The sequence below is a fragment of the Schistocerca nitens genome, chromosome 1, assembly GCF_023898315.1.
Source record: "Schistocerca nitens isolate TAMUIC-IGC-003100 chromosome 1, iqSchNite1.1, whole genome shotgun sequence".
Classification (NCBI taxonomy): Eukaryota; Metazoa; Arthropoda; class Insecta; order Orthoptera; family Acrididae; genus Schistocerca; species Schistocerca nitens.
Window position 1 is genome coordinate 653,461,635 of NC_064614.1, and position 27,027 is coordinate 653,488,661.

A 27,027-nucleotide genomic window follows, 5' to 3' on the forward strand; every position below is an offset into this window, starting at 1 on the left:
ACCCTTTTGAATACAAGGATGGTCTGTTAAAAAACAGCACAGTCTCATTCAGCTTGTCCATTGCGCTCAACACTGTTTTTTATATGTTCTTGCACACAGCATAAAAAAGTTATTGCTATATTGTTAATTTATTTCTCAACATCAGTCACAATGTTTATCACACACACTGTCTCTTGATGAAAAAAGCTGGGGCTAAAGTGCTCATTTATTTCTCAAAACTAATCCCTCCACACACTACTGGCTGCTGTCAGGATTATGATGATGATGTTTGGTTTCCATTTTGTATATTACAACTTTCCATAAACTTATCTGAAAAACTGTGCTAATATCCCTCCACAATGAATCAGATCTTCAGCTCAGAATGAGGGTAAGTTGTTTTGCTATTATCTGTTGCATAGCTGCAAGTTTTCCAAAAAGAGAGAGATAAACTTAAAATACACTGATCACACCATTGTACATCATAGAACATTATCTAGATCTGAGACAAAGATGCCTGGTTACAATGAACACGGCAACTTGTCAAACTACCAGAAATCTTCAGTTCTCAAATCTAGACACAGATGAAAGAAGTAATTTCTTTTGATTCTGCAGAACCTCTCAGTTCATAGCTTTATGTCTGACAAAAGCTTGTTAATGATCTGTGCATCAAAGTAAGGAATTCTATCCCACAACACAGGAGATACATACTTGTATTTGGATCTTATCAATAAATGAGGTAGGAACTCTCCCTGCAATATATCCTACATTCCCAAAATCCTACTGGCCTCAACCTTTGTTAGTCATTGTGCTTACCCATCTAATCCTTTCACTGTAACCATTACTGCACTACACAGTCCTCTATTCCACAAACACACCCACAGTCTTTTTAATTCTCTCCTTACCTGCTACCCTGCCCCCTCCCCCCCCCCCCCCCCCCAATTGCCCAGTCCATCAGTGAACCACTTGACTGCACCTAGCTGCCCTATCCTCTCTCCAACTTCATGTGTGTGTGTCTGTGCGTGTGTTGTCTATTTCCAATGCAGAGCTTGCTGACCGAAAGCTCACTTTCTGACTGTCTCACACTATTGTGCCGTTCATCAATGATAAATATGTCTGTGACTCAGCATCTCCGCTGTACGGTGGGTAGCAACTATCCTCTTAAAAATATTGTCATATTCCATGCTGGATTTTCCATTGTCTTCCATTTGAGATAGATGATAGCAGAATAGAGAGTGCATCCACACACCAAGAAATAACCTTGGAGTGTGGATAGATGACACACTACGGTGTGGCGCATATGAAGATAAACTGTTAAACAGAATGAGCAGTGGTGTGTGTTATGCTTTTAGTATTCTGTAAAGTCTGTGATATGGAGACACTAAAATGTATCTACCGTACTTTGCACTAGTGCTCTCAATAATTACATGCTGCGTTCCCTTTTTGGACTCCTCCCACAAAAAGATATTTATTATGCAGAAACAAACAATGAGGGCAATGAAACAAGTGCCCTTACCCTCCACCAATATAAATTTCTTTAAGAACCTCAGTATCTCACCAGTGCCTTGTATCTGTATTCAGATCCAAAATAAAGTCAGTGCTGCAGAAACACTGCTTCTATTTTGTAGAGGAATTTAAGAATACTAAACTAAAATAATCTGTGCAATGTGCCTTAAGATGTGTGTAACCATTTCACTTTCACTCGAGTTATTTACCTCACTTATCAGATGTAACTTTTGGTTCCTTGTTATGACTTATTTGCAAATATGACAATGTAATGCAAATAATGTATAAAGGCATTGCTCTGTAATCTTTAACTGATGACTGTATGTGAACATATTGTAAGAGTGATGACTATCTCTGAACAACATATAATTTCCCTCCGCCACACACCGTCAGGTGGCTTGCAGAGTATGGATGTAGATGTAGATGTAGATTTGTATAAAAGTATATCTTAAAAATGTTCATATTTATGCATGTATGTAATTGAACATCTCAAAAATGTAAATATTTATGTATGTGTGTAACATAAATGTGACTTGCCCTATATCTATGTGTAATAACACAATGAGATTTCTGGGATCAATAAAATATGAAATCAATGAGGACCTAAGGGAGAACAATAAAGATCTAAAGTAGATAATTTAAAAAAAAATGCATGCAATACTGAAGGGACATTCCTTAACCACTGTGCTATTCTGAGATTGTGGTTGATCAAAACGTCTTGTGCTAAGACTGTTATTATGCACAAACATTCAAAATAAACTCAAAAATGAATACTGTGACTCCTCTCTTCTGCTGTAGTTCTAGTGTGTGTGTTTGACATGTGAAACTGGAATAATCACATGCCTTGCAACTGGTTTACTTGTCTTCTTGCTGTATTTTCCCTTCCACCTTATGTACTTGTCTTCGTTACAATATGTACAACTCTTGTGATGAATTAGATCCATAGCTTTCAAACCACCTAAATGAGATGTTGTTTTGTCATTTTAGGGCAACAAGTTTTAAATTTATGTAAAAGTAAACAAACCATGTAAATACATACTCAATACCCATACTTTCAAGTAAGATGTTATTTCATTTGGTCTTATGCTACAGAGCACCCCACATGACTGATAAAAATACATTGATTATAAGGACATATAAATGTAAATAAAGCATTGTATCCTATAATTAACAGTTCAGATCAATTAACTGCCTAATGTATCACAGTTATTACAGGCTTTTTAATTGTATTTCTATGCTTTAGGTCTGATAAATGTTAAGTACTGATCAATACTAGTGGTTGCAGATTTTTGTCATCATTAATGATGACACTAACAAGACAAGAAGGTAATCTTATGAGTTCTCCTTGACTAAATACATACAGTGTTATATTGAGTGGACTAAGCTAATCATAAGTAACTATTTTTATCTCTAAAGTTCCATATCCTACAATTATACAGTTTTTCATAGTTCGAAACCAGTTTTTCCAAGATCTGTGACATCTGAAGTGTAGTAAACAGAGACTGATGACCTCAGAAGTTAAGTCACATAGTGCTCAGAGCCATTTGTAGTAAACAGAGTATGATGCAAAGTGTTAAATGTGCAATAACACAGAAGTTGCTTAAAATATCTACTTTTCTTTGTACTAATTAGCAACTGTTCTCTTATATCTTGTGTGAGTATATATCTGAACACCCATATTCCACATCAGACATATCAAAACTCTGTAAAGAGTGGCAAGAAGTTTCCCAGTGCAAATTTTCCATGCGTGGTGCAGCAAAGGTTTTTCATAGACTGCACTGATTAATAGAAACCAACAAATATCTGCCCGCAAACATTGTTCATCATTCTGGAAATTAATCTGCATTAATTTTTCAGTAAATTCCAGCTTTGCTTTATTTCCACTTGTGTGTCCTTGTAATCAGTGCAACATTATCAGTCACCTGGAGTTCTCTTTAGCATAATGTTTGGTAGTTTGTTTGTAATTGATTGGGGGGAGGATGTATGGGACAGGTCTTGCATCTAAGTCTATTGCAGAGATATGAACCATGAGGCAAGAAGTTGGAAGTTGGGGTTGTGTAGGGATGGAAGAGAATATTGTGTACAAAATTCATTTCAGGTGACAACAAAAGTACCTCCCATCGTGCCCTGAAATGAGAAATGTCCTACTCACTATCCTTCCCATCCCTACCACAGTGGTATTCTGCTGCCCACTGAACCCACACAATATCCATATCCATCCCTACACAACCCCTGCTTCCAATCGCTTGCCTCATGGTGCATATCAATGCAATAAACCTAGATGCAAGATCTGTCCACCACAGCTCTTCCCACCACCAGCTACTCCAGTCTGGTCACAAGCATCACCTGTCCCATCAAAGGCGAGGTTACCTGTGAAACCAGTCACGTGATCTACAAGATAAACTGCAATCATGTGCTGGATTCTATGTGGGCATGACACCAACAAGCTGACTGTTTGCATGAATGGCCACTGCCAAACTATGGCCAAGAAACAGCTGGACCACCCTGTTGCTTAGCATGCTGCCCAACATGACGTTCTTCATTTCAGTGACTGCCTCACAGCCAATGCCATCTGGATCTGTCCCCAACACTAGCGTTTCTGAATTGTGCAGGTGGGAAGTCTCCCTGCAGTATATCCTAAGTTGCCATAATCCTCCTGGCCTCAACCTGCACTAGTCATTGTCCTTACCCATCCAGCCCCCTCCCTGTTCCCATTCCAGCACTACACAGCCCTCTATTCCAGCAATGCACCCACAGTCTTTTTACTTCTTGCCTTTCCTGGTAGCCCCCCGCCTACCGTCTAACCTACTGACTGCACCTAGCTGCCCTACTCACTCTCCAACCCAACCCTGTACGCTCCCACAAGCAGCAATTTACCATCCTCCAGCCCTACCCTGCTATCCCTCAGCTTCCCCACTCCAGCCTCCTCCTTACCTCCACCATCTGGTTGCTTCTTCCATCATGCACTGCTGCTAGCAGTCTGGCCTCAGCAGCCAGTGACTGTGGTTATGTATGTGTAAGTTGTGTGTGTGTGTGTGTTTTGTCAATTTCCAATGAAGGACTTGTTGATTGAAAGCTCATTTTCTGACAGTCTTTTTGTTGTGCCTGTCTGCGACTCAGCATCTCCGCTATATGTTGATTAACAAATACCCCTTTCATAATACAGATGATACCTTTTGAGTCTAAGGGATATTGATACAGGCTGTTTTATCTTTATTTATGAGAAGTGTGTTTTTGTTTAACCATTTTAACAGATTACAGTGTGTATCAGCAATTTTTGTGTTGAGTTGATGAGGCCAGTGATTAGAAAACAGTATATTGGTATCATTGGCTAACATTACTGGTAGACCATTCTCAATGCTTTGGGGCAGATCATTGACAAATATCAGAAATAAAAGGGGACCAAGTGCAAAACCTTGGGGAATGCCTTCTCTTACTACTTGCTCTTTTGACTGAAGACTTTCACCATTTTTTGAGGTGATTACTACTTTCCAAGTACCATCTGAAAGATATGACTTAAACCAGCCATTTCAATTTTTCCAGCCTCCATAATATAGCAGTTTCTCTGAAAGTAATTCATGGCTGACAAGTCTGAAAGTTTTTGTGAGCTCAAGGAACACACAAGTTGCCTGTTTCCTTATTTGAGTGCACAACAGATTTAATTTAAAAATGAATATAATGCTCCATTTATTGATCTCCCTTTCCAAAAGTCAATCTGGTGGAGACTCCGTATGCAATTACTTTCCAAGAAATTAATAATACCATCATATAATGCTTTCTCAAGGACTTCTGATATGCTTGATGAGATAGAGGTAGGTCTACATTGTTATCATCAATCCTTACACCTTCTTTTAAATGGAGGAACACCTTTTGTTGCTTTGAAAATTCTGGGGAATTGACCAGATGATAAGGAGCAGTTTATTATATCTGACAGTGGATCACACACAGGATGGTATATTTGTTTTAAAAGGTGATCAGATATACCATCAAAACCCCAGGAATTTTTATTGGGTTCTACCTTATAATACTGCAGATTTCCTTTGGTATGACTGGATCAAGAAAAAGTGATTGTGGGAGTAACACTGAATTTGAATGAAAAATGGGTGCAGGAGACTTGATTAAAAAAGAAAGCTTATCACCAATGTTTATGAATTGATTATTGAATATTTCACATAATTGTTTAGGGTCAGTGATAACACCATCATCATTTTTAATGCATGTTATTGAGTGTATCTTGCCTTTTGTGCCAACTGTTTTATTGATCAATTTCCACATGGATTTTGATTTATTACTTGGATTAATGATGAACTGCTACTTATACATTTTCTTTGCTTCCTGAATTACCTCATTTAAAATTCTTTTATACTGTTTGAAACAGTTATTGACTAACTTAGTCTGTAGTTTTACTGTAGGCATATAGCAGTCTCTTATTTCTGTGAGATGTTTGTATTCCTGGTGTTAGCCATTTATTAATAAACATTTTTCATGTGTATTGTTTTTCTGCATGTTTGATTGGGAATGCCCCTTCATAATAGTGATGCAAGACACTCATAAATTCATGAACCTTATTGTCAATATTGCTAGCACAATAGATATCCTTCCAATCAGTTTCATGGAACAGATGTGTGAGATTTGCTACATTATCTTTGTTGCCGGTTGATCTTTTGTATGTGTGTTGGAGAGCTTCTGTCTGCTTATTTACACCTGGCAAGGTCATACACAGAACCAAGCAGTTGTGATTTGCTGTATCATTAGACATTTCAATAGTAACAAAAAAAAATCATCTGTTGCAGAAGAACTGGCATTTGTTGTTCTAGTAGGTTTGCTGTTTATGTTTTTCATGTTATAACATAGCAACTTTTCACTACTTTCTGGGCAGCAGTGGAACAGCATAGTATTGAGGTATTTTGAATTGCAGAGTAATGTGTCCACTTTGGAGGTGAATATTGTTATGTTACCATCAGATAGATTGTAGATGCTTATAACTATAAGATTAAGAGAGTTAATATCTACTGTGTCATGTTCAAAATCCTTTCCACAATTCATACACTTGGTTTTAAGTAATGTATTACATTCTACATTATCTCTAGCTTATATTAGATAGCTACCTCGATTTTTGTTAGTTCTACAAAAATGGTTAACCATCTGAAAGCCTGGAAAGGAAAAATAGGCAGTTTCATCATCTGTAAGCAAATGCTCACCTATACAAAACAAATCTATAGCGTGTTTGAGGCTTTCTAAAAATATTTGTAGTTCTAAATTTTTTTTCCTTATGCTTTGCATATTCTGGAAGAAAACACAAAATTTTGATTTTTTGTATTAATGCACTGGTTAAAGTCAATGATTTTTCTGCTTACAATTACTTATGATGTTGTTTTTGACAGGTGCTGGACTGCTCAGTGGAGCCTGTCTTAAAAAAAAAAAAATGTTCTCATCACAGTATTTTTAGTAGTGTAATGTTATCTTGTTTGTATTGGGTGGTGCTTCTTCATTTCTTCAAGTATTTTCTGTGACACAATTTGCTTTCAAAGACCAATCAAATGGAGCCCAATGGGGAATCTGCACTCAATCACAATGATGTCTACAATTCTGATGTTTTTAAAATGTTTACATATATTCAAAAATCACCTGTTAGCGGCATTAATTTTCTTGTTCATGCAGGACCAGTGTGGTAGGTCATGAGGGTGTGAAATGTTCACAAATAGAACGTTTGTGTGAGTCAGGTGACCCAGACACTTCTTTAACTCCCAGCAGGCCATGAGTATTTCATTTTTATATATTTTATTAGAGCCATCAGACTGGGTTATGAAACTGTTTGATGACAACTTACCAATTGCTTCTGAGTGTATATTCTTACTAATTTCCAAGAGGGAGGCCCCAGGCTTAGTAAAACTCATGGATCTCACAGTTGATGCTTCATTAATATACAAGGTAATTCCATTTCTGGCTATCAGCAAGAATCGTAAGTTTCCCTAAGCAATCGGAATCTTAACTGTGGCATACAGTATCTAAGTAATTTTCTTTAGACTTGTCTTAAAGTGATCTGATTTTTCAGCAACTTGTTGATACGAGAGAAATTTGTATTGTGGCATTCGCTGGTAATGTTCCTTCACTAGATAGCACAGAAATTCATCATTGAGTACATTCAGCACCTTAAGGAACATCAGGCCCACAATGTGATACATTTCTGCAGGTATTACATTTCCACTCCATCACAGAGTTTCTATCTGCTTTCAATGACAGACCCACCTTTCCATCTTAAAAGTGAAACTTTGCTACACACTTAACACAGACCAAACCACTTTTTGCTATTATCCTGCACTTTTCACAAACACTAATGATAAAACTTTTAGATTAGATTAGATTAGATTAATACTAGTTCCATGGATCATGAATACGATATTTCGTAATGATGTGGAACGAGTCAAATTTTCCAATACATGACATAATTAAGTTAATTTAACAACATACTTAAGTTAATATAACAACTTTTTTATTTTTTGTGGTTTTTTTAATATTTTTTATTTTTTTTCTTTTTTTCTTAATTTATATCTAAAAATTCCTCTATGGAGTAGAAGGAGTTGTCATTCAGAAATTCTTTTAATTTCTTCTTAAATACTAGTTGGTTATCTGTCAGACTTTTGATACTATTTGGTAAGTGACCAAAGACTTTAGTGCCAGTATAATTCACCCCTTTCTGTGCCAAAGTTAGATTTAATCTTGAATAGTGAAGATCATCCTTTCTTCTAGTACTGTAGTTATGCACACTGCTATTACTTTTGAATTGGGTTTGGTTGTTAATAACAAATTTCATAAGAGAGTATATATACTGAGAAGCTACTGTGAATATCCCTAGATCCTTAAATAAATGTCTGCAGGATGATCTTGGGTGGACTCCAGCTATTATTCTGATTACACGCTTTTGTGCAATAAATACTTTATTCCTGAGTGATGAATTACCCCAAAATATGATGCCATATGAAAACAATGAGTGAAAATAGGCATAGTAAGCTAATTTAGTAAGATGTTTATCACCAAAATTTGCAATGACCCTTATTGCATAAGTAGCTGAACTCAAACGTTTCAGCAGATCATCAATGTGTTTCTTCCAATTTAATCTCTCATCAATGGACACACCTAAAAATTTGGAATATTCTACCTTAGCTATATGCTTCTGATTAAGGTCTATATTTATTAATGGCGTCATACCATTCACTGTACGGAACTGTATGTACTGTGTCTTATCAAAATTCAGTGAGAGTCCGTTTACAAGGAACCACATAGTAATTTTCTGAAAGACAGTATTGACAATTTCATCAGTTAATTCTTGTTTGTCAAGTGTGATTACTATACTTGTATCATCAGCAAAGAGAACTAACTTTGACTCTTCATGAATATAGAATGGCAAGTCATTAATATATATTAAGAACAACAAAGGACCCAAGACGGACCCTTGTGGAACCCCATTCTTGATAGTTCCCCAGTTTGAGGAATGTGCTGATCTTTGCATATTATAAGAACTACTTATTTCAATTTTCTGCACTCTTCCAGTTAGGTACGAATTAAACCATTTGTGCACTGTCCCACTCATGCCACAATACTTGAGCTTGTCTAGCAGAATTTCATGATTTACACAATCAAAAGCCTTTGAGAGATCACAAAAAATCCCAATGGGTGGTGTTCGGTTATTCAGATCATTCAAAATTTGATTGGTGAAAGCATATATATGGCATTTTCTGTTGAGAAACCTTTCTGGAAACCAAACTGACATTTTGTTAGTACTTCATTTTTACAGATATGTGAAGCTACTCTTGAATACATTAACTTTCTCAAAAATTTTGGATAAAGCTGTTAGAAGGGAGATTGGACGGTAATTGTTGACATCAGATCTATCCCCCTTTTTATGCAAAGGTATAACAATAGCATATTTCAGTCTATCAGGGAAAATGCCCTGTTCCAGAGAGCTATTACACAGGTGGCTGAGAATCTTACTTATCTGTTGAGAACAAGCTTTTAGTATTTTGCTGGAAATGCCATCAATTACATGTGAGTTTTTGCTTTTAAGCAAGTTTATTATTTTCCTAATTTCAGAGGGAGAAGTGGGTGAGATTTCAACTGTATCAAATTGCATAGGTATGGCCTCTTCCATTAACAGCCTAGCATCTTCTAATGAACACCTGGATCCTACTATATCCACAACATTTAGAAAATGATTATTAAAAATATTTTCAACTTCTGACTTTTTGTTCGTAAAGTTTTCATTCAATTTGATGGTAATACTGTCTTCCTGTGCTCTTGGTTGACCTGTTTCTCTTTTAATAATATTCCAAATTGTTATAATTTTATTATCAGAGTTGCTGATTTCAGACATGATACACATACTTCTGGATTCTTTAATAACTTTTCTTAATATAACACAGTAGTTTTTATAATGTTTGATAGTTTCTGGGTCACTACTCTTTCTTACTGTCAGATACATTTCCCTTTTCCGGTTACAAGATATTTTTATACCCTTAGTAAGCCATGGTTTCTTACAAGGTTTCTTACGAGTATATTTAACTATTTCCTTGGAGAAGCACTTTTCACTATTCCAGGTGTCACTTTCATGCTGCGATATACTGTCCAATTTATTTCTTTTTTCACTTAGTTTGTTACACATAGCATACAGTTTTACTTCATAATCTTTTTGTTGCTTAATCACTTCATAATCTCACTGATGCAATCTTTGTTCATTAATTTTTGGTCTAACTCATCATTACATTTTGTACATACCCAGATTTTCTGCTTGGGGTCACAACTCACACAGCTATTGTGGTACACTGCCTTGAATTCAATGCACGTAATTCCCTTCATCACCCTTACTTTACATAAACAAAAGTTTTCTCATGTTTCTCACATGTATTCATAGTAGGCCTCAGAGCTGCTAGCTATGCTCCCACAGTTATAAAAAGTCTTTCTGTTTCCTCCTTGCATTTTTATAAAACAACATGTAACACATATATTGTCATGGTGAATGATACAATTTTTGCAAATATGACACTTTTTCACAGCATTATTCATAAAATTTATTGAACTCCCAAACCCACAATTTGCAAATGACATTATCTTTGCTTGTCCTTTGGAATCACTACACTTTATCCAGCTCTTCACTTTTGGTTCTCTTCAGTTCACTATCACTTAACTTTTTGTATTTCCCTAATCCCTTTTGTAATGCCTCTTCCTACATCAAACAAATCTACCACTTTTCTGCTTTTTACTTCAAGTTAATGATTTTATTAATTTTATTATTTTGATCTCCTCTGAGAGAGAGGTTTTTCTGCTCTTTTCTCTCACAAGATTATCTTTTATATGAAGCAACATTTTGCTTCATCTATCACTACCCCTTATTCACTCTTACATTTCCTACAGATCTCATGGTTAATTGTTCATCTATCTGTTCTCATAGTTTTCTACCTGTCCCCTCCCTATACCCATCACCACCTGCTAAACCTTTTTGTAGACAGAATCACTTTTGCTCATTGTTAACTTCAGAGAACACAGCATATATACAAGGTAAACACACACACACACACACACACACACACACAAAATGAAGGTAAGTGCTTGAGGAAAACAAATAACAATACTGTGAACCTCATATGATGTTACTGTATTTTAAGAAACACATTATTACCTGTGCTTTCCGTAAGTATGCAAGTGGTTCCTTCAATGGATAGCCATTCACACAGTCATAATTGTTATGAGATCTAATCCAGTGAAAGACAGTGTTTCGTAATTCTGTTTCCATTCCTGCTTGTCTAATTGCTTCAAGTAGTGTTTCTTTGAAATTTGACTGCTTCACACAAGTGGATGACACCATTTTCTGCACAGAAATATTGATAATGCAACAGATAAAGAAATTCTTAAGCGTGAAATTGGGAAACATTTATAAAATTTTATATCAGTTGACTTTTTAACAATATAACAAAAAGTGTGGGTGAAGTAATAAACTGAAAATTACAGAAGACCACTGCTTAACATACTTTTCCATTGGAACACACACACACACACACACACACACACACACACACTCACACACACACACACACTCACACACACACACACACACACACACAGAGAGAGAGAGAGAGAGAGAGAGAGAGAGAGAGAGAGAGTATTCCACTTGCCATTGCAGTCACCTGGCTTAATTTCTGATTTCTGTAACAACTATTTCAAAAATGTCAGTGTTATCTCTACTACTGTAGAACCTATTCCCAAAATTTTAACAGTGACTTGTCAAAATACAGTAAAAAGAGTGAACATAAGAGAAATAATTTTATTCTCTGAAAACTATGAACACTCTAGTTATAGACTGAACAACAACAATTTCACAAATGTTGTACAAAATTTAATGTGTGGAAATAAATAATCAGGGACTGGAGCAGGCCAGAACACCTGGGCGTCCATCCAAATCAATGTTACTGGAACAAGTGACTAGACTAGAACTCATAAAAATAATTAAGAAACTAAAAGTCACGAAGTCTGCAACAGATGATGAAATATGAGGTTATCTAATAAAGCAAATGAGTGAACAAATAATTGAACCACTTTTGGATGCCAATGAAGTCTATTGCATGTAATAATACTAAATCACTAATTAAGACTCTGAAACCAAATGCAGCAATCTGCTCAGCCAGAGGAGTATTCCAGAAAAATTAAAAATACGAAAAGTAGTACCAATATGCAAAAAAGGCGACAAAGACTATCTTTAATACCTAGTTTATCAAAAATACCAGATGTGCTTACGCTCGCTAAATTGATTACATTCCTGGAGAAACTTAATATCCAATGTAGGATGAAGGCTTTCACGACCGGGTGACATGGCTGTTGATATACTTTCCGGGATGTGAGGTCGTGGTCCAAGAACTTTTCTGCTCCTTACGTTTCGTCCAGAACTGCGCTGGACTTCCTCAGAGGCGCTACTCCGCTGAGTCTTGCCGACTCAGCGGAGCAGCGCCTCTGAGGAAGTCCAGCGCAGTTCTGGACAAAACGTAAGGAGCAGAAAAGTTCTTGGACCACGACCTCACATCCCGGAAAGTATATCAACAGTTAATATCCAATTCTGGCAACAATATGGCTTCACAAAAGGATAGGTACTTCAAGCCTAACAGAACCTGTTATAGATGCATCAGAAAAGAGACACTCAGCATCTGTAATATTTCTGAATTTGTCTAAATATTTTGAAACAGTCAACTGCACAGCACTAACTTAAGAATATGAAAGCTGTGGCAATGTGTACATGCAGCAAAATGGATAAAATTATATGTTGGTAGTAGAAAGCAGTACATGACTAAAGATTCTTGATGCAGATCTGAAATCAAAGCTATTAAGTGCAGTGAACCTCAAGGATCTGTACAGGGTCTGCTTTTGATGAACCTCTTCATAAATAATACTGAAGTCTATGAGGAGGATCAAAACATTACTACAAATTGATGACATAACATTATTAAATGTAGAAAAAATCTGGAAACACTGGAAATAAGCATGTTTATTCAACTAATAACCCAATGCAGTGGTTCCTACAGAACGACTGAATCATAAATATAAAAAAAATATAATGTTCATGATGTTTACAAATAAAGAAAAGGAAGATCACAAGAGGTAGTTCTTTTTTGGTAATGGTTTAGTATCTTTACCCATACACTTTTACACAATTCAAAAACAGAACTTCTTTTATGGAACGGAATGAGTTGTCAAGGAGAAACTCTTTCAGTTTGTTTTCAAATTTCTGTTTCCTGTCTGTCAGACACTTTATATCGCTGGGTAAACGATCAAAAATTTTGGTGCCAGTGTTGGTCACAACTCTTTGCACTAGAAACAATGATATTGTAATTATGTAAATAATTATTCTTTTTGAACTGTAGTGGGTTATTTATGACAAACTTAGTGAGGGAATAAATCTACTGTAAGCTAGTAGTAAAAATGCCTAACTCCTTACAACATGATATACTGATCATGGACGAACATCATATATTATTCCAACAACACAGATTTGAGCAATGAACATTTTCTTTTTTAAAGGTGAGTTACATCAGAACATTATTTCATATGACATTACCGAGTGAAAATATGTCAACTTTGATTTGTTTCTCCCCAAGATATCCAATGATGCTAAGCATAAACGTGGATGAACTAAGTTGTTTTAGGATTTCCAAAATATGCTTTTTCCAGTTTACATTCTCATTGATATGGATACCTAACAATTCTGAAGTTTCCATCCTAGTTATTATTTTCTCACATATTTTACACTTATCATTAGTGTGCTGAACCAAATACGATGTGTCTTTTTGAAACTGAAAGCTTGTTTTATATTACATGGAGAGCCATTTGCACATATGTGAAACAATAGTAGATGTAAGACTGAAGAGCGTGAAATCCTGTAAGTAATTTCTCCACAGTCACAAGAATCTCCCCACTTATATATGTTGGGTTATTAAATAAAAATTTCTCCATTTGTTTGGTTAGAGAATACTATGATTCACTCAATCAAATCCCTTACATTGCGTAAAATATCAACTGATGACAATCTGTGAATCAGTTGTTGTAAAATGGTGAGACAACGCGCAGACACTCCTGGCGAGGGTGGGGGGTGGTGGTGTTAATTTTCCAGAAAGTGTGTTAATGTTGCATTGAGTACATACATGAGTTGCTAATACTACAAACATAAGAAAAATACTTGGACATATTCTACACAAAACCCTGAATGCCGTTTACACTGCTACGGGGAAAATGACTGATAATAATCCTGTAAAGCAGTTGTAGCATTCTTCCAGCAGAAGCATTTTTCTCTACCAAGAGCAGTGCTCACTGTTTGGTTTTTCAGACAATATATCTCCCCAGCATTTCCTGTCCAGTTCTCTTACGTAAGTAACCAAAATAACTTCACTGAGCTCACATTCATACAGTAGATCTATTTTCAGTTTATTAGATGAGTACTTACTTGCAGATGTGACATGAGCTGTTATGTACAGTACTGTAGTATACTGTTTAAAATTTTATTTTTGTGGGCCTCACAGCCTCAGTATGTTTGAGAGTGAATACATGGTACAAGTAGACTGTATACTTTTTATTATATATGCAGTTGGCCGATTTCAACTGTGAGTAATTTCCAAGCACATGTCTGGAAGTTTAAGAAATTAGATTGAAAATCACCCACAGATAATAAAAAAAAATACAGCCTACTTGGACACCATGCTTTCATCCTCAAAACTGTAGTATATGCATGGCTGGGCCTCTGCATATTCAGCCACCACTGACATTGCTGTTTCATACCAACACCGGGTTCTCAGGCACAGCTGTGCAACCACTGCTCTGGAAGACCCAGCTTCCACCATTCATTTCTTCTACTAATGATTGATATGTCGTCCTTGTTGGGCACTGGCTATTTAATCGCCACAGAAGATCATTTCAGTTTTACTGTTGAATTGTCACAGGACGTTTTCAGTTTTATTGCATATGTGGACTTTATCCTAAAACTTCACTAAATTGAGATCAAGTTCAATAAACAGTGTTACTTCTAGAACGCCAATCTATTACTGCCCTAGTCCACCATTTGAGAGGGCACTTCAATTGGTGATGAGGATTTTGGTTCAATATGTTTCTTCTCTGTCCTCGTCTTTTCTACTCAATATGTTTCAGTTAGTATCGTGGATACTGGTTTCGTCATGTGTGCTCTTCTCCATACACATCATAGCCTGTGTTTTACTGCAATTCTGAGACCAACTATGCATCTCGCATCACGAGATACAGCAGACTTTGCGCAGGCAGACCACAGAATTCTGTGCTGCTGAGGCATTTGGTCAACCATCTGTGGAGATGTCTCTTCTTCTGCTGCTCCTGCCACCCAGACTTCACTCTGTTCCACCTTCCACTGTGGTGCCTCTTGCGCCATTTGCGATCTTGCTGCTGGCTAGCCCTGCACCAACCGCCGGCTGCGGTGGTCTAGCGGTTCTAGGCGCGCAGTCCGGAACCGGGCGACTGCTACGGTCACAGGTTCGAATCCTGCCTCGGGCATGGATGTGTGTGATGTCCTTAGGTTAGTTAGGTTTAAGTAGTTCTACGTTCTAGGGGACTGATGACCTAAGCAGTTAAGTCCCATAGTGCTAAGAGCCATTTGCACCTACTCATGCACCACCCAGTACAGCACCACCCAGCCACCAACGGTCAGCCTGCTGCCAGCCTGTGCATCATTGGTCTGCACTTCACATGTCCACGGATCTCTAGCCCACCTCAGCTGCTACAGTCCTGTATACAGCTGATCTGCACATTGCTGGCCCACTCATTGCTGCCACATGCCTCACCAGTCTGAGCTATGCTGGCTCTGCCTGCTGCTTTCACGCATTCCACTGGCCCACACATCAGGAGTCTGCATATTGTCAGCCTGCCACCCACTCCTGGTTCTGTGTCTCTGCTCTGCACATCACAGGCCCCATTGGTGTCATTGCCTCCATGCAGTTAAGTACACCCACATGCAACTCGACACACCATTGCATCCCTATGTGGCCAAACACATCTACAGGGAATCTTCTCTGCCTTCCCCTCAACTGCTCTCCCTGTATCCTGTTCCTTGGGCTCTGCCAGCTTCTGCATCATGGGTCTGTCTGATTCTGGTGCTATGGTGCCCGGTGCCACTGGCTCATCCACCATCTCCTATTTCAGCACTACCACTTCATCTGTAACCCCCACCTCTGGTGCTGCCTGCTCTAGCTGCATCTGCTTCAGTACCTGCTCACATTTTGCAGGTGGCTGTAAGAGCTCCTGGTCTCATCTGTCACCCAGCTGCCTCCCCTCTGCCACAACAAGCTCAATGCTCTCATGCCATGTCACATTTCGCCTGGTCGATGCAGTCCGGGTCAGCTCTCTTCCCGTGGATGGCAGTGCCTGGACAGGACACTGATGACAATGTCAACAAGGCCACTCTTCGTGCCTTTTTCCCTGTTTCCATTGAGACCACTTTTGCTCTCTCTCGACTGTTTGTGTGTTTTTCAATCACTTTACATTTCTCATTCCCATCTCAGAAACTTTCCACTCTGGCCTCTGTTCTCTCTGCCATGCCACTCAGGCAGTCCATTCCTGTGTTCTTCCTACACTCCTGGAAATTGAAATAAGAACACCGTGAATTCATTGTCCCAGGAAGGGGAAACTTTATTGACACATTCCTGGGGTCAGATACATCACATGATCACACTGACAGAACCACAGGCACATAGACACAGGCAACAGAGCATGCACAATGTCGGCACTAGTACAGTGTATATCCACCTTTCGCAGCAATGCAGGCTGCTATTCTCCCATGGAGACGATCGTAGAGATGCTGGATGTAGTCCTGTGGAACGGCTTGCCATGCCATTTCCACCTGGCGCCTCAGTTGGACCAGCGTTCGTGCCGGACGTGCAGACCGCGTGAGACGACGCTTCATCCAGTCCCAAACATGCTCAATGGGGGACAGATCCGGAGATCTTGCTGGCCAGGGTAGTTGACTTACACCTTCTAGAGCACGTTGGGTAGCACGGGATACATGCGGACGTGCATTGTCCTGTTGGAACAGCGAGTTCCCTTGCCGGTCTAGGAATGGTAGAACGATGGGTTCGATGACGGTTTGGATGTACCGTGCACTATTCAGTGTCCCCTCGACGATCACCAGTGGTGTACGGCCAGTGTAGGAGATCGCTCCCCACACCATGATGCCGGGTGTTGGCCCTGTGTGCCTCGGTCGTATGCAGTCCTGATTGTGGCGCTCACCTGCACGGCGCCAAGCACGCATACGACCATCATTGGCACCAAGGCAGAAGCGACTCTCATCGCTGAAGACGACACGTCTCCATTCGTCCCTCCATTCACGGGTGTCGCGACACCACTGGAGGCGGGCTGCACGATGTTGGGGCGTGAGCGGAAGACGGCCTAACGGTGTGCGGGACCGTAGCCCAGCTTCATGGAGACGGTTGCGAATGGTCCTCGCCGATACCCCAGGAGCAACAGTGTCCCTAATTTGCTGGGAAGTGGCGGTGCGGTCCCCTACGGCACTGCGTAGGATCCTACGGTCTTGGCGTGCATCCGTGCGTCGCTGCGGTCCGGTCCCAGGTCGACGGGCACGTGCACCTTCCGCCGACCACTGGCGACAACATCGATGTACTGTGGAGACCTCACGCCCCACGTGTTGAGCAATTCGGCGGTACGTCCACCCGGCCTCCCGCATGCCCACTATACGCCCTCGCTCAAAGTCCGTCAACTGCACATACGGTTCACGTCCACACTGTCGCGGCATGCTACCAGTGTTAAAGACTGCGATGGAGCTCCGTATGCCACGGCAAACTGGCTGACACTGACGGCGGCGGTGCACAAATGCTGCGCAGCTAGCGCCATTCGACGGCCAACACCGCGGTTCCTGGTGTGTCCGCTGTGCCGTGCGTGTGATCATTGCTTCTACAGCCCTCTCGCAGTGTCCGGAGCAAGTATGGTGGGTCTGACACACCGGTGTCAATGTGTTCTTTTTTCCATTTCCAGGAGTGTATGTGCTTTTCTTTCCAAAGTGTCACTGTTCAGTGTTTTTCTGATGCTTCTCTGTGGCTTCAGATAGCGGTTTCTTTGCTGTGTCTTCTCTCTTACTAGACCTCTTTGCTGCCAGCACTCCCATGGATGTCCATCTCACAGCCAGCTCTCTACTCACCAGTACTGTCTGGTGCTGCTATTACAAACTTCCGTCTCACGGCTGGCTCTCTCCACGCTGCCAGCTACTCCCAAGATCGACGCCAGGCCTCTCGCCAATCACACCAATGTCACCATTGCCCACCGTGAGGCTCATCTTGCAGTGACCTCTCACCCTGTCCCAGCAGACTTGGTTGTCGCTGTCCTGGCTGCCAATTTTGCCGTGGCTACCACGACTACCTCTTCTGCATCCAACCCTGATGTTGTGAGTTCTTCTGTGTCTGGACTGCATTCCCATCGATGCTTCACTGTCAGCTCAGCCTCTGCCTGTGTCTTTTCTGTTGCTGCCTATGGCCAACTGCTGCCATTTCTTATGAAGGTTCCTTGTGCTTCTACTGTCAGAATCATTTTTCATTGCATGATTGCTTTCTTTTTTTATTCCATTCGGTACCTCATTCCATGCCTCCTATGCTTATCTGTGATGGCTGCACCATCTCCATCAAGGGGTAAGGGGTGTAGGATGTGCAGGTCTGGGCATCTCCACATTTGGCTACCACATTTATTGGATATGTTTTGCAGGCCAGCCATGCCCCCTACATCAATCCAAAGCAGCTGTTTGTCAGCAGATTGCTGCACTGTTTGCTGTCAAGTCTCCTGAAGTTGCCAAGGTTCTGGGGGTGCAGGCCACAATATTACTTGGCACAGAAATTGAGTAAATAGCACTGCAGTCACAGAGGAATACTCGTGTCTGTGCAACTGTGTGTCCATGTAACTGCATGCCTGTGTTCTCCTGTATGAGCAGCTGCTGCAACACCAGTGACAATGCTCGCTCGCACCATCACTGGGCTCTCGGCCACACCGTGTAACAATCACTACAGAAGACCCAATTTCCACCACTCATCACCTCTACGGATGATCGAGACTTTGTTCCTGTTGGGTAGCAGCCGCGTAATCACCACAGATCATTTCTGTTGTATTCTTCAGTCATCACAGGACTTTTTCAGTTTTACTGCCTGCATGGACACCATCCTCAAGTTGTACTAAACTGAGTTCATGTTCAATAAACAATATTACTTCAAGCCTGCCAATCTATCACTTGGCAAGTACATTACTATAAACAATGGTTGTGAAGTGCTTAATTTGTGTGATGCCAGTGATCTACATAATGTTGGTGGGAAAGGGATCGGGTTGGTAAGTGTGACATCTTGCTGTGACAGCACACCGTGTCATAGTCACTTTGTGGTGAATTGATGAATGACCAGAAAGTTACTACACTTCTTTCATCATCAATTTTGTTACTGGTGGACTGCATAAATGTCTTCCATTCAGGAAGTGCTTGCACTTGTAGAGTGGGCTACACTTTGTGGAGCCACTTACCACACAACCACAGCATATCTTGCAAGATAGGTGTCACCATGTCTGATGGAATGGTACTGATCATGTATAAATGTAGAATGGTAATCTGCTGTAATGAACTGCTTGACCTGTGTTCCATAACACATAGGTGAACATCTTCTGGTACAGAGGAACCAAATTTAAGCTTCTGGGTGTCTTGAGATGTAGGGAGAGCTAAGGCTGGGTGATTCATTTTGCTATTCTAAAGATTCAAAAACTATTCCAGCCACTGATAGTGGAGCCAATGAAATCAATATTGTTGAATACGTATTGATAGCATGTTACATTTGAGACAGGCTCTCCAGTGTGTAGACAGTTGACAAGCCAGCTGTTGAGCCTTTTTATGTAACAGCTAATTTAACAACTGCAAATAAATACTCACCTAATAAACAAAAATAACTTCTCTATATGAACGTGACCTCAGTGAAGTTATTTTTTCTATTCAGATTAGAAATCTGGAAAGCAAATGCTGAGGAGCTTTAGCCTGTCTGTAAACTGTAAAGTGAGCAGCATACATGGTGTGCGAAGTTGCTTTTCTTGGAAGAACAGGGAATTATTTCAGAAAAATTGTGACATTTACAACCTCAACACAAGACAAGTGAAAAATTTCCACCAAGGCTCTGCAACTTTCACTAAAGTACACAGGGAGACAGGTACAAAAGGATACCATAAGCTTTCCATCAATACAAGAATGGAAATTAATAATGTACAGATTTTCAATGGGAAATTAAAGATATTCTTCATGAAATATTCTTAGAGTTATAAGGCATGCTTTAGTACAACAGCAGAGGAGCCCACTTAGTTAAAAACGCACTCTTAAAAGAAAAAATATGATGCTTATGTCACACAGACAAAACCTTGTATTTGAACTTAAAATATAATGATGAACTGTAGATCTGTTTTTGTTGTTAGTATATAAATGTGTACTCTGAGAAGAAAAATTACATTTTAATTTGGAAAATTTGTATTTATTTATGTATGTCATTACGATTAAAATGTGTAAGCCAGCTTTCATTTATTTTACTATTTTAACCATTCACTTAACCTAATGTCAGTCAAGGACACATTTTTAATGTTATGAGCAACCAATAATTCTTAGCAAATAAGTAAGTAGTCTAGGCCTACTGCATATGAGATACAAAAAATGTTCACATAATACTGTATTACTGCACTTGCCTTGTTCTGTATTTATGGTACACTAGTGGTACAATATGTAATCAACAGGATAAAAATCTAAAGCAAAAACTCTGCAGCTGCCATACAAGATGACTAATAATCAATTTCCCCCAGCAGTATAGAACAGGGCGCAGAGATTTACTAGATTTTGTCCATATGCATTTCTTGCTTTAGTTGTTGTTGTTGTGGTCTTCAGTCCTGAGACTGGTTTGATGCAGCTCTCCATGCTACTCTATCCTGTGCAAGCTTCTTCATCTCCCAGTACCTACTGCAACCTACATCCTTCTGAATCTGCTTAGTGTATGCATCTCTTGGTCTCCCCCTACGATTTTTACCCTCCACGCTGCCCTCCAATACTAAATTGGTGATCCCTTGATGCCTCAGAACATGTCCTACCAACCGATCCCTTCTTCTGGTCAAGTTGTGCCACAAACTCCTCTTCTCCCCAATCCGATTCAGTACCTCCTCATTAGTTATGTGATCTACCCATCTAATCTTCAGCATTCTTCTGTAGCACCACATTTCGAAAGCTTCTATTCTCTTCTTGTCCAAACTATTTATCGTCCATGTTTCACTTCCATACATGGCTACACTCCATACAAATACTTTCAGAAAAGACTTCCTGACACTTAAATCTATACTCGATGTTAATAAATTTCTCTTCTTCAGAAACGCTTTCCTTGCCATTGCCAGTCTACATTTTATATCCTCTCTACTTCGACCATCATCGGTTATTTTGCTCCCCAAATAGCAAAACTCCTTTACTACTTTAAGTGTCTCATTTCCTAATCTAATACCCTCAACATCACCCGACTTACTTCGACTACATTCCATTATCCTCGTTTTGCTTTTGTTGATGTTCATCTTATATCCTCCCTTCAAAACACCATCCATTCCGTTCAACTGCTCTTCCAAGTCCTTTGCTGTCTCTGACAGAATTACAATGTCATCGGCGAACCTCAAAGTTTTTATTTCTTCTCCATGGATTTTAATACCCACTCCGAATTTTTCTTTTGTTTCCTTCACTGCTTGCTCAATATACAGATTGAATAACATCGGGGAGAGGCTACAACCCTGTCTTACTCCCTTCCCAACCACTGCTTCCCTTTCGTGTCCCTCGACTCTTATAACTGCCATCTGGTTTCTGTACAAATTGTAAATAGCCTTTCGCTCCCTGTATTTTACCCCTGCCATCTTTAGAATTTGAAAGAGAGTATTCCAGTCAACATTGTCAAAAGCTTTCTCTAAGTCTACAAATGCTAGAAACGTAGGTTTGCCTTTCCTTAATCTTTCTTCTAATATAAGTCGTAAGGTCAGTATTGCCTCACGTGTTCCAGTATTTCTACGGAATCCAAACTGATCTTCCCCGAGGTCGGCTTCTACCAGTTTTTCCATTCGTCTGTAAAGAATTCGTGTTAGTATTTTGCAGCTGTGGCTTATTAAACTGATTGTTCGGTAATTCTCACATCTGTCAACACCTGCTTTCTTTGGGATTGGAATTATTATATTCTTCTTGAAGTCTGAGGGTATTTCGCCTGTTTCATACATCTTGCTCACCAGATGGTAGAGTTTTGTCAGGACTGGCTCTCCCAAGGCCGTCAGTAGTTCCAATGGAATGTTGTCTACTCCGGGGGCCTTGTTTCGACTCAGGTCTTTCAGTGCTCTGTCAAACTCTTCACGCAGTATAGTATCTCCCATTTGATCTTCATCTACATCCTCTTCCATTTCCATAATATTGTCCTCAAGTACATCGCCCTTGTATAGACCCTCTATATACTCCTTCCACCTTTCTGCTTTCCCTTCTTTGCTTAGAACTGGGTTTCCATCTGAGCTCTTGATGTTCATAGAAGTGGTTCTCTTATCTCCAAAGGTCTCTTTAATTTTCCTGTAGGCAGTATCTATCTTACCCCTAGTGAGATAAGCCTCTACATCCTTACATTTGTCCTGTAGCCATCCCTGCTTAGCCATTTTGCACTTCCTGTCAATCTCATTTTTGAGACGTTTGTATTCCTTTTTGCCTGCTTCATTTACTGCATTTTTATATTTTCTCCTTTCATCAATTAAACTCAATATTTCTTCTGTTACCCAAGGATTTCTACTAGCCCTCGTCTTTTTACCTACTTTATCCTCTGCTGCCTTCACTACTTCATCCCTCAAAGCTACCCATTCTTCTTCTACTGTATTTCTTTCCCCCATTCCTGTCAATTGTTCCCTTATGCTCTCCCTGAAACTCTCTACAACCTCTGGTTCTTTCAGTTTATCCAGGTCCCATCTCCTTAAATTCCCACCTTTTTGCAGTTTCTTCAGTTTTAATCTACAGGTCATAACCAATAGATTGTGGTCAGAGTCCACATCTGCCCCTGGAAATGTCTTACAATTTAAAACCTGGTTCCTAAATCTCTGTCTTACCATTATATAATCTATCTGATACCTTTTAGTATCTCCAGGGTTCTTCCATGTATACAACCTTCTATCATGATTCTTAAACCAAGTGTTAGCTATGATTAAGTTGTGCTCTGTGCAAAATTCTACCAGGCGGCTTCCTCTTTCATTTCTTAGCCCCAATCCATATTCACCTACTACGTTTCCTTCTCTCCCTTTTCCTACACTCGAATTCCAGTCACCCATGACTATTAAATTTTCGTCTCCCTTCACTATCTGAATAATTTCTTTTATTTCATCATACATTTCTTCAATTTCTTCGTCATCTGCAGAGCTAGTTGGCATATAAACTTGTACTACTGTAGTAGGTGTGGGCTTCGTATCTATCTTGGCCACAATAATGCGTTCACTAAGCTGTTTGTAGTAGCTTACCCGCGTTGCTATTTTCCTATTCATTATTAAACCTACTCCTGCATTACCCCTATTTGTGTTTATAACCCTGTAGTCACCTGACCAGAAGTCTTGTTCCTCCCGCCACCGAACTTCACTAATTCCCACTATATCTAACTTTAACCTATCCATTTCCCTTTTCAAATTTTCTAACCTACCTGCCCGATTAAGGGACCTGACATTCCACGCTCCGATCCGTAGAACGCCAGTTTTCTTTCTCCTGATAACGACATCCTCTTGAGTAGTCCCCGCCCGGAGATCCGAATGGGGGACTATTTTACCTCCGGAATATTTTACCCAAGAGGACGCCATCATCATTTAATCATACAGTAAAGCTGCATGCCCTCGGGAAAAATTACGGCCGTAGTTTCCCCTTGCTTTCAGCCGTTCGCAGTACCAGCACAGCAAGGCCGTTTTGGTTATTGTTACAAGGCCAGATCAGTCAATCATCCAGACTGTTGCCCTTGCAACTACTGAAAAGGCTGCTGCCCCTCTTCAGGAACCACACGTTTGTCTGGCCTCTCAACAGATACCCCTCCGTTGTGGTTGTACCTACGGTACGGCTATCTGTATCGCTGAGGCACGCAAGCCTCCCCACCAACGGCAAGGTCCATGGTTCATGGGGGGGGCTTGCTTTAGTACTATTTGTAATTCATACCTGATACATCTACTCCATGTAGTGTTAACACACTTTATAGAAAATAAATATCCCCTGGCATGTCTGCACACTGTGTTGTTAGTAATTCATAAGGTGAGCTGTGGAAACGTCTATATAACTTTGTGAAACACCTCATAGTTGTTTTTGTGATGTGCTGTAGTAAAAAGAATGGAGAATAGCCTGCTCGCTCCCTGTTTGACAGGCTTATGAAGGAAGGTAGTGTATGAACACAATTTGGTGATGTACCTTTCCTCATGCTTCTTACCTCCACACCTGCCCTACCACTGTTTCACAACCCAAGAATGCAATTGATCCCTTAACACAGTTCTACTGCAAATATATGTGGTACAAACATTTAATATTTCTCTTAATACACTTTAATTTTATGTCATTAAAAGAGGACCTTTTTCATTGTAAATTTGATAAAGCTTACGGATGAAATGCCACAACGAAATAAAATAAAATAATAATATAATGAAATAATAAACAACCAGTTGCATAGAGGAAATTTAATTTCTTTACCAGTTTTGGACATTTGGTACCCTTCTTCAGAAAGTTAGAGCTATCGCATAATTTGCGAGTGTCAATAACAATGTGCATATAGCAAAATGCCATAATTATCTAATATTCACGCAGACTGACACTCAGTGCGGTGGCTGAAGGGGGCGACTGGAAATGCCTTTACGGTTGCTTTCATCAGCTAATCCTCTGAGTGTCGATTTAGTTTACACATATAGCAGTTCACAGTCTCTACATAAAAGTAGCACGAAGAAGCGAAACAAGTGCAGACATCACTTACTTTCGATAGAAGCCCTGGTTTTCGAGATAGTCGAGAAAAACATACGAACGTGAGCTTCAAATGCTCACACTATTAGTTTTATTCAGACACACACTTTACTACAGACACTCGCAAATCATGCGACAGGCATAACCTTCTGAAGAAGGGCACTAAATGTCAGAAACCGGTAAAGAAATTAAAATTCTTTTATGCAACTGGTTGCTTATTATTTCATTATATACGACTACAGTTGCTGAAGATTGATAAGTACTAAAATAGTAATATAGTTTACTTTCGTACTGGGAAAGATTTTCAACAGAAGCCCTATTTTTCGAGATAGTCGAGAAACATAAAAAAGTGACCTTCAAATGCCCCTATCCCCTTCGCCGCGTTCACACCCCGTCGATCAGGAAATTTTCTTATTCATCACACTTCCTCGACCACTGAATAAAAATTTGTGACTACTTACATTTTTTTCCCTTTCCCTATGTTGATTGGACTTAAAAGACAATATGCATAGGCTAACCATATCTGCTGTCAACAATAACTACATTGTTCACAGGGAAAAACCGGTAAATCATAAGAAGTTCAGTAAAGTAAGACAGAAATGGGGAGGCCATCCATTGGCTACGGTCACAGCGTCACCAATATCGGTCATTTCTGCCGACGACTGACATCGGCCGATGTTTTGATGTCAGTAAACCACTACATGCGCGGTAACAATGTAGCCAATCTCATCGCCTGAACGTAAACATTAGACGAAAATCGGTGAAACTCAAATCAGTTTGTTTTCTTCGGTCATGCTAGCCGACACAACACGAAACAAGGACTATAAGAAACTGACAGGCCTAAAGGTCAATTCACAAGGTTTATCGGGAAGGAAGTTCTGTCACGTCGGCCGTGAGTTTAGCCGGCTGATGTCATCCGTCCGTTGTTGATCACGTGACCCGTCCAAGCTCATTTCCTCTCGATACACGGCCATACACAAATCTCTGTAATTCGTTTCGTTGTGGTTTTTGTGGTTAATAGCAATTGTTTTTTGTTCATTATTTGTTATGAATTGTTTCGTTTCGTTATTTCTTTTGTTAAAATTTATAATAAATGACGAAAGATTAATTGATGCCTTGAGGCAACAATTGAATTTTAGGACGTGGGTGTACCAAAATACTTGCCCTTTACTTCATTTATAAAGTGAATTTTTATACAAACTGATGCGGTATTTAATATCTTACAATGAAATACATAGCAACATGGCTCCACATTGAAGTGAAAAGAGTACTGTGTGGGTAGAATCAGAATGATTAGTAGGTGGAATTTATTTGTATGTTGTCAGGCATTTGTACCGTTTCATAAAGAAATGGACTGAAACACTTAGACACTGCAAGTTTTTGTTTAAATATACATTTGTGGAAGACTTATTTATTATTAAGCAGCACTCTGAACTGTGTGTGAAACAGATTAGCTAGCATCAGCGGTGAATGTTTATTTTTATACCGGTACGCATTTTCAAAAATCTTACCAAGAACCCAAAGAACGGCAACAAATATATGAGGGTGAACGGAAAGGTTGACGGGGAAGGGTGGCGGGGAAGGGAGCGCTACCCGAATAATTTGTCGCTTGTGTGGAAAAATGAGGAGGCGGGGGAGGCAAATGATACCAAATATTGTTTTAGGACTCACTGTGAATTTACAAATAAAGGCTATTTCTAACACAAAAGTAGTTATTACCACTAACTACAGCTCAAAATTCAGATGGTGAAGCAAACCTAAGAAGCTTAACAACCGAAAAAATAAATGCACACACACTCAATCGTGGGCGCGCACACACACATTCGGGCCTGTAGGAAAAGCGAAATTAGATTTGCTGTGCACTTGTCAGCATGGTCCAACGTGCTACAAAGCAACTTCGTCCAAAGCCCTACCTGTATCTCCGAATAGAAATTTTTGTAACTACTCATTTTCTTGATTTCTTCAGTAAGCCTTTCAGCTGTAAAATGTATGCTTTTGTCTTTCATGTCATCCAT

The 27,027-nt window shown here is 39.7% G+C and overlaps 1 protein-coding gene across 1 annotated transcript in view; it reads right to left on the reverse strand.

Moving 5' to 3' along the window:
• LOC126236673 (TBC1 domain family member 19) overlaps positions 1–27,027 on the reverse strand; it is a 169,122-nt gene extending 142,095 nt beyond the window's left edge. The window contains exons 1-2 of the mRNA XM_049946160.1: positions 26,926–27,027; positions 11,156–11,344 (exon numbers count right to left, since the gene is read on the reverse strand). Of these exons, the coding sequence (XP_049802117.1) occupies positions 11,156–11,344; positions 26,926–27,027 (291 nt within the window). The remainder of the gene's footprint in view (positions 1–11,155; positions 11,345–26,925) is intronic.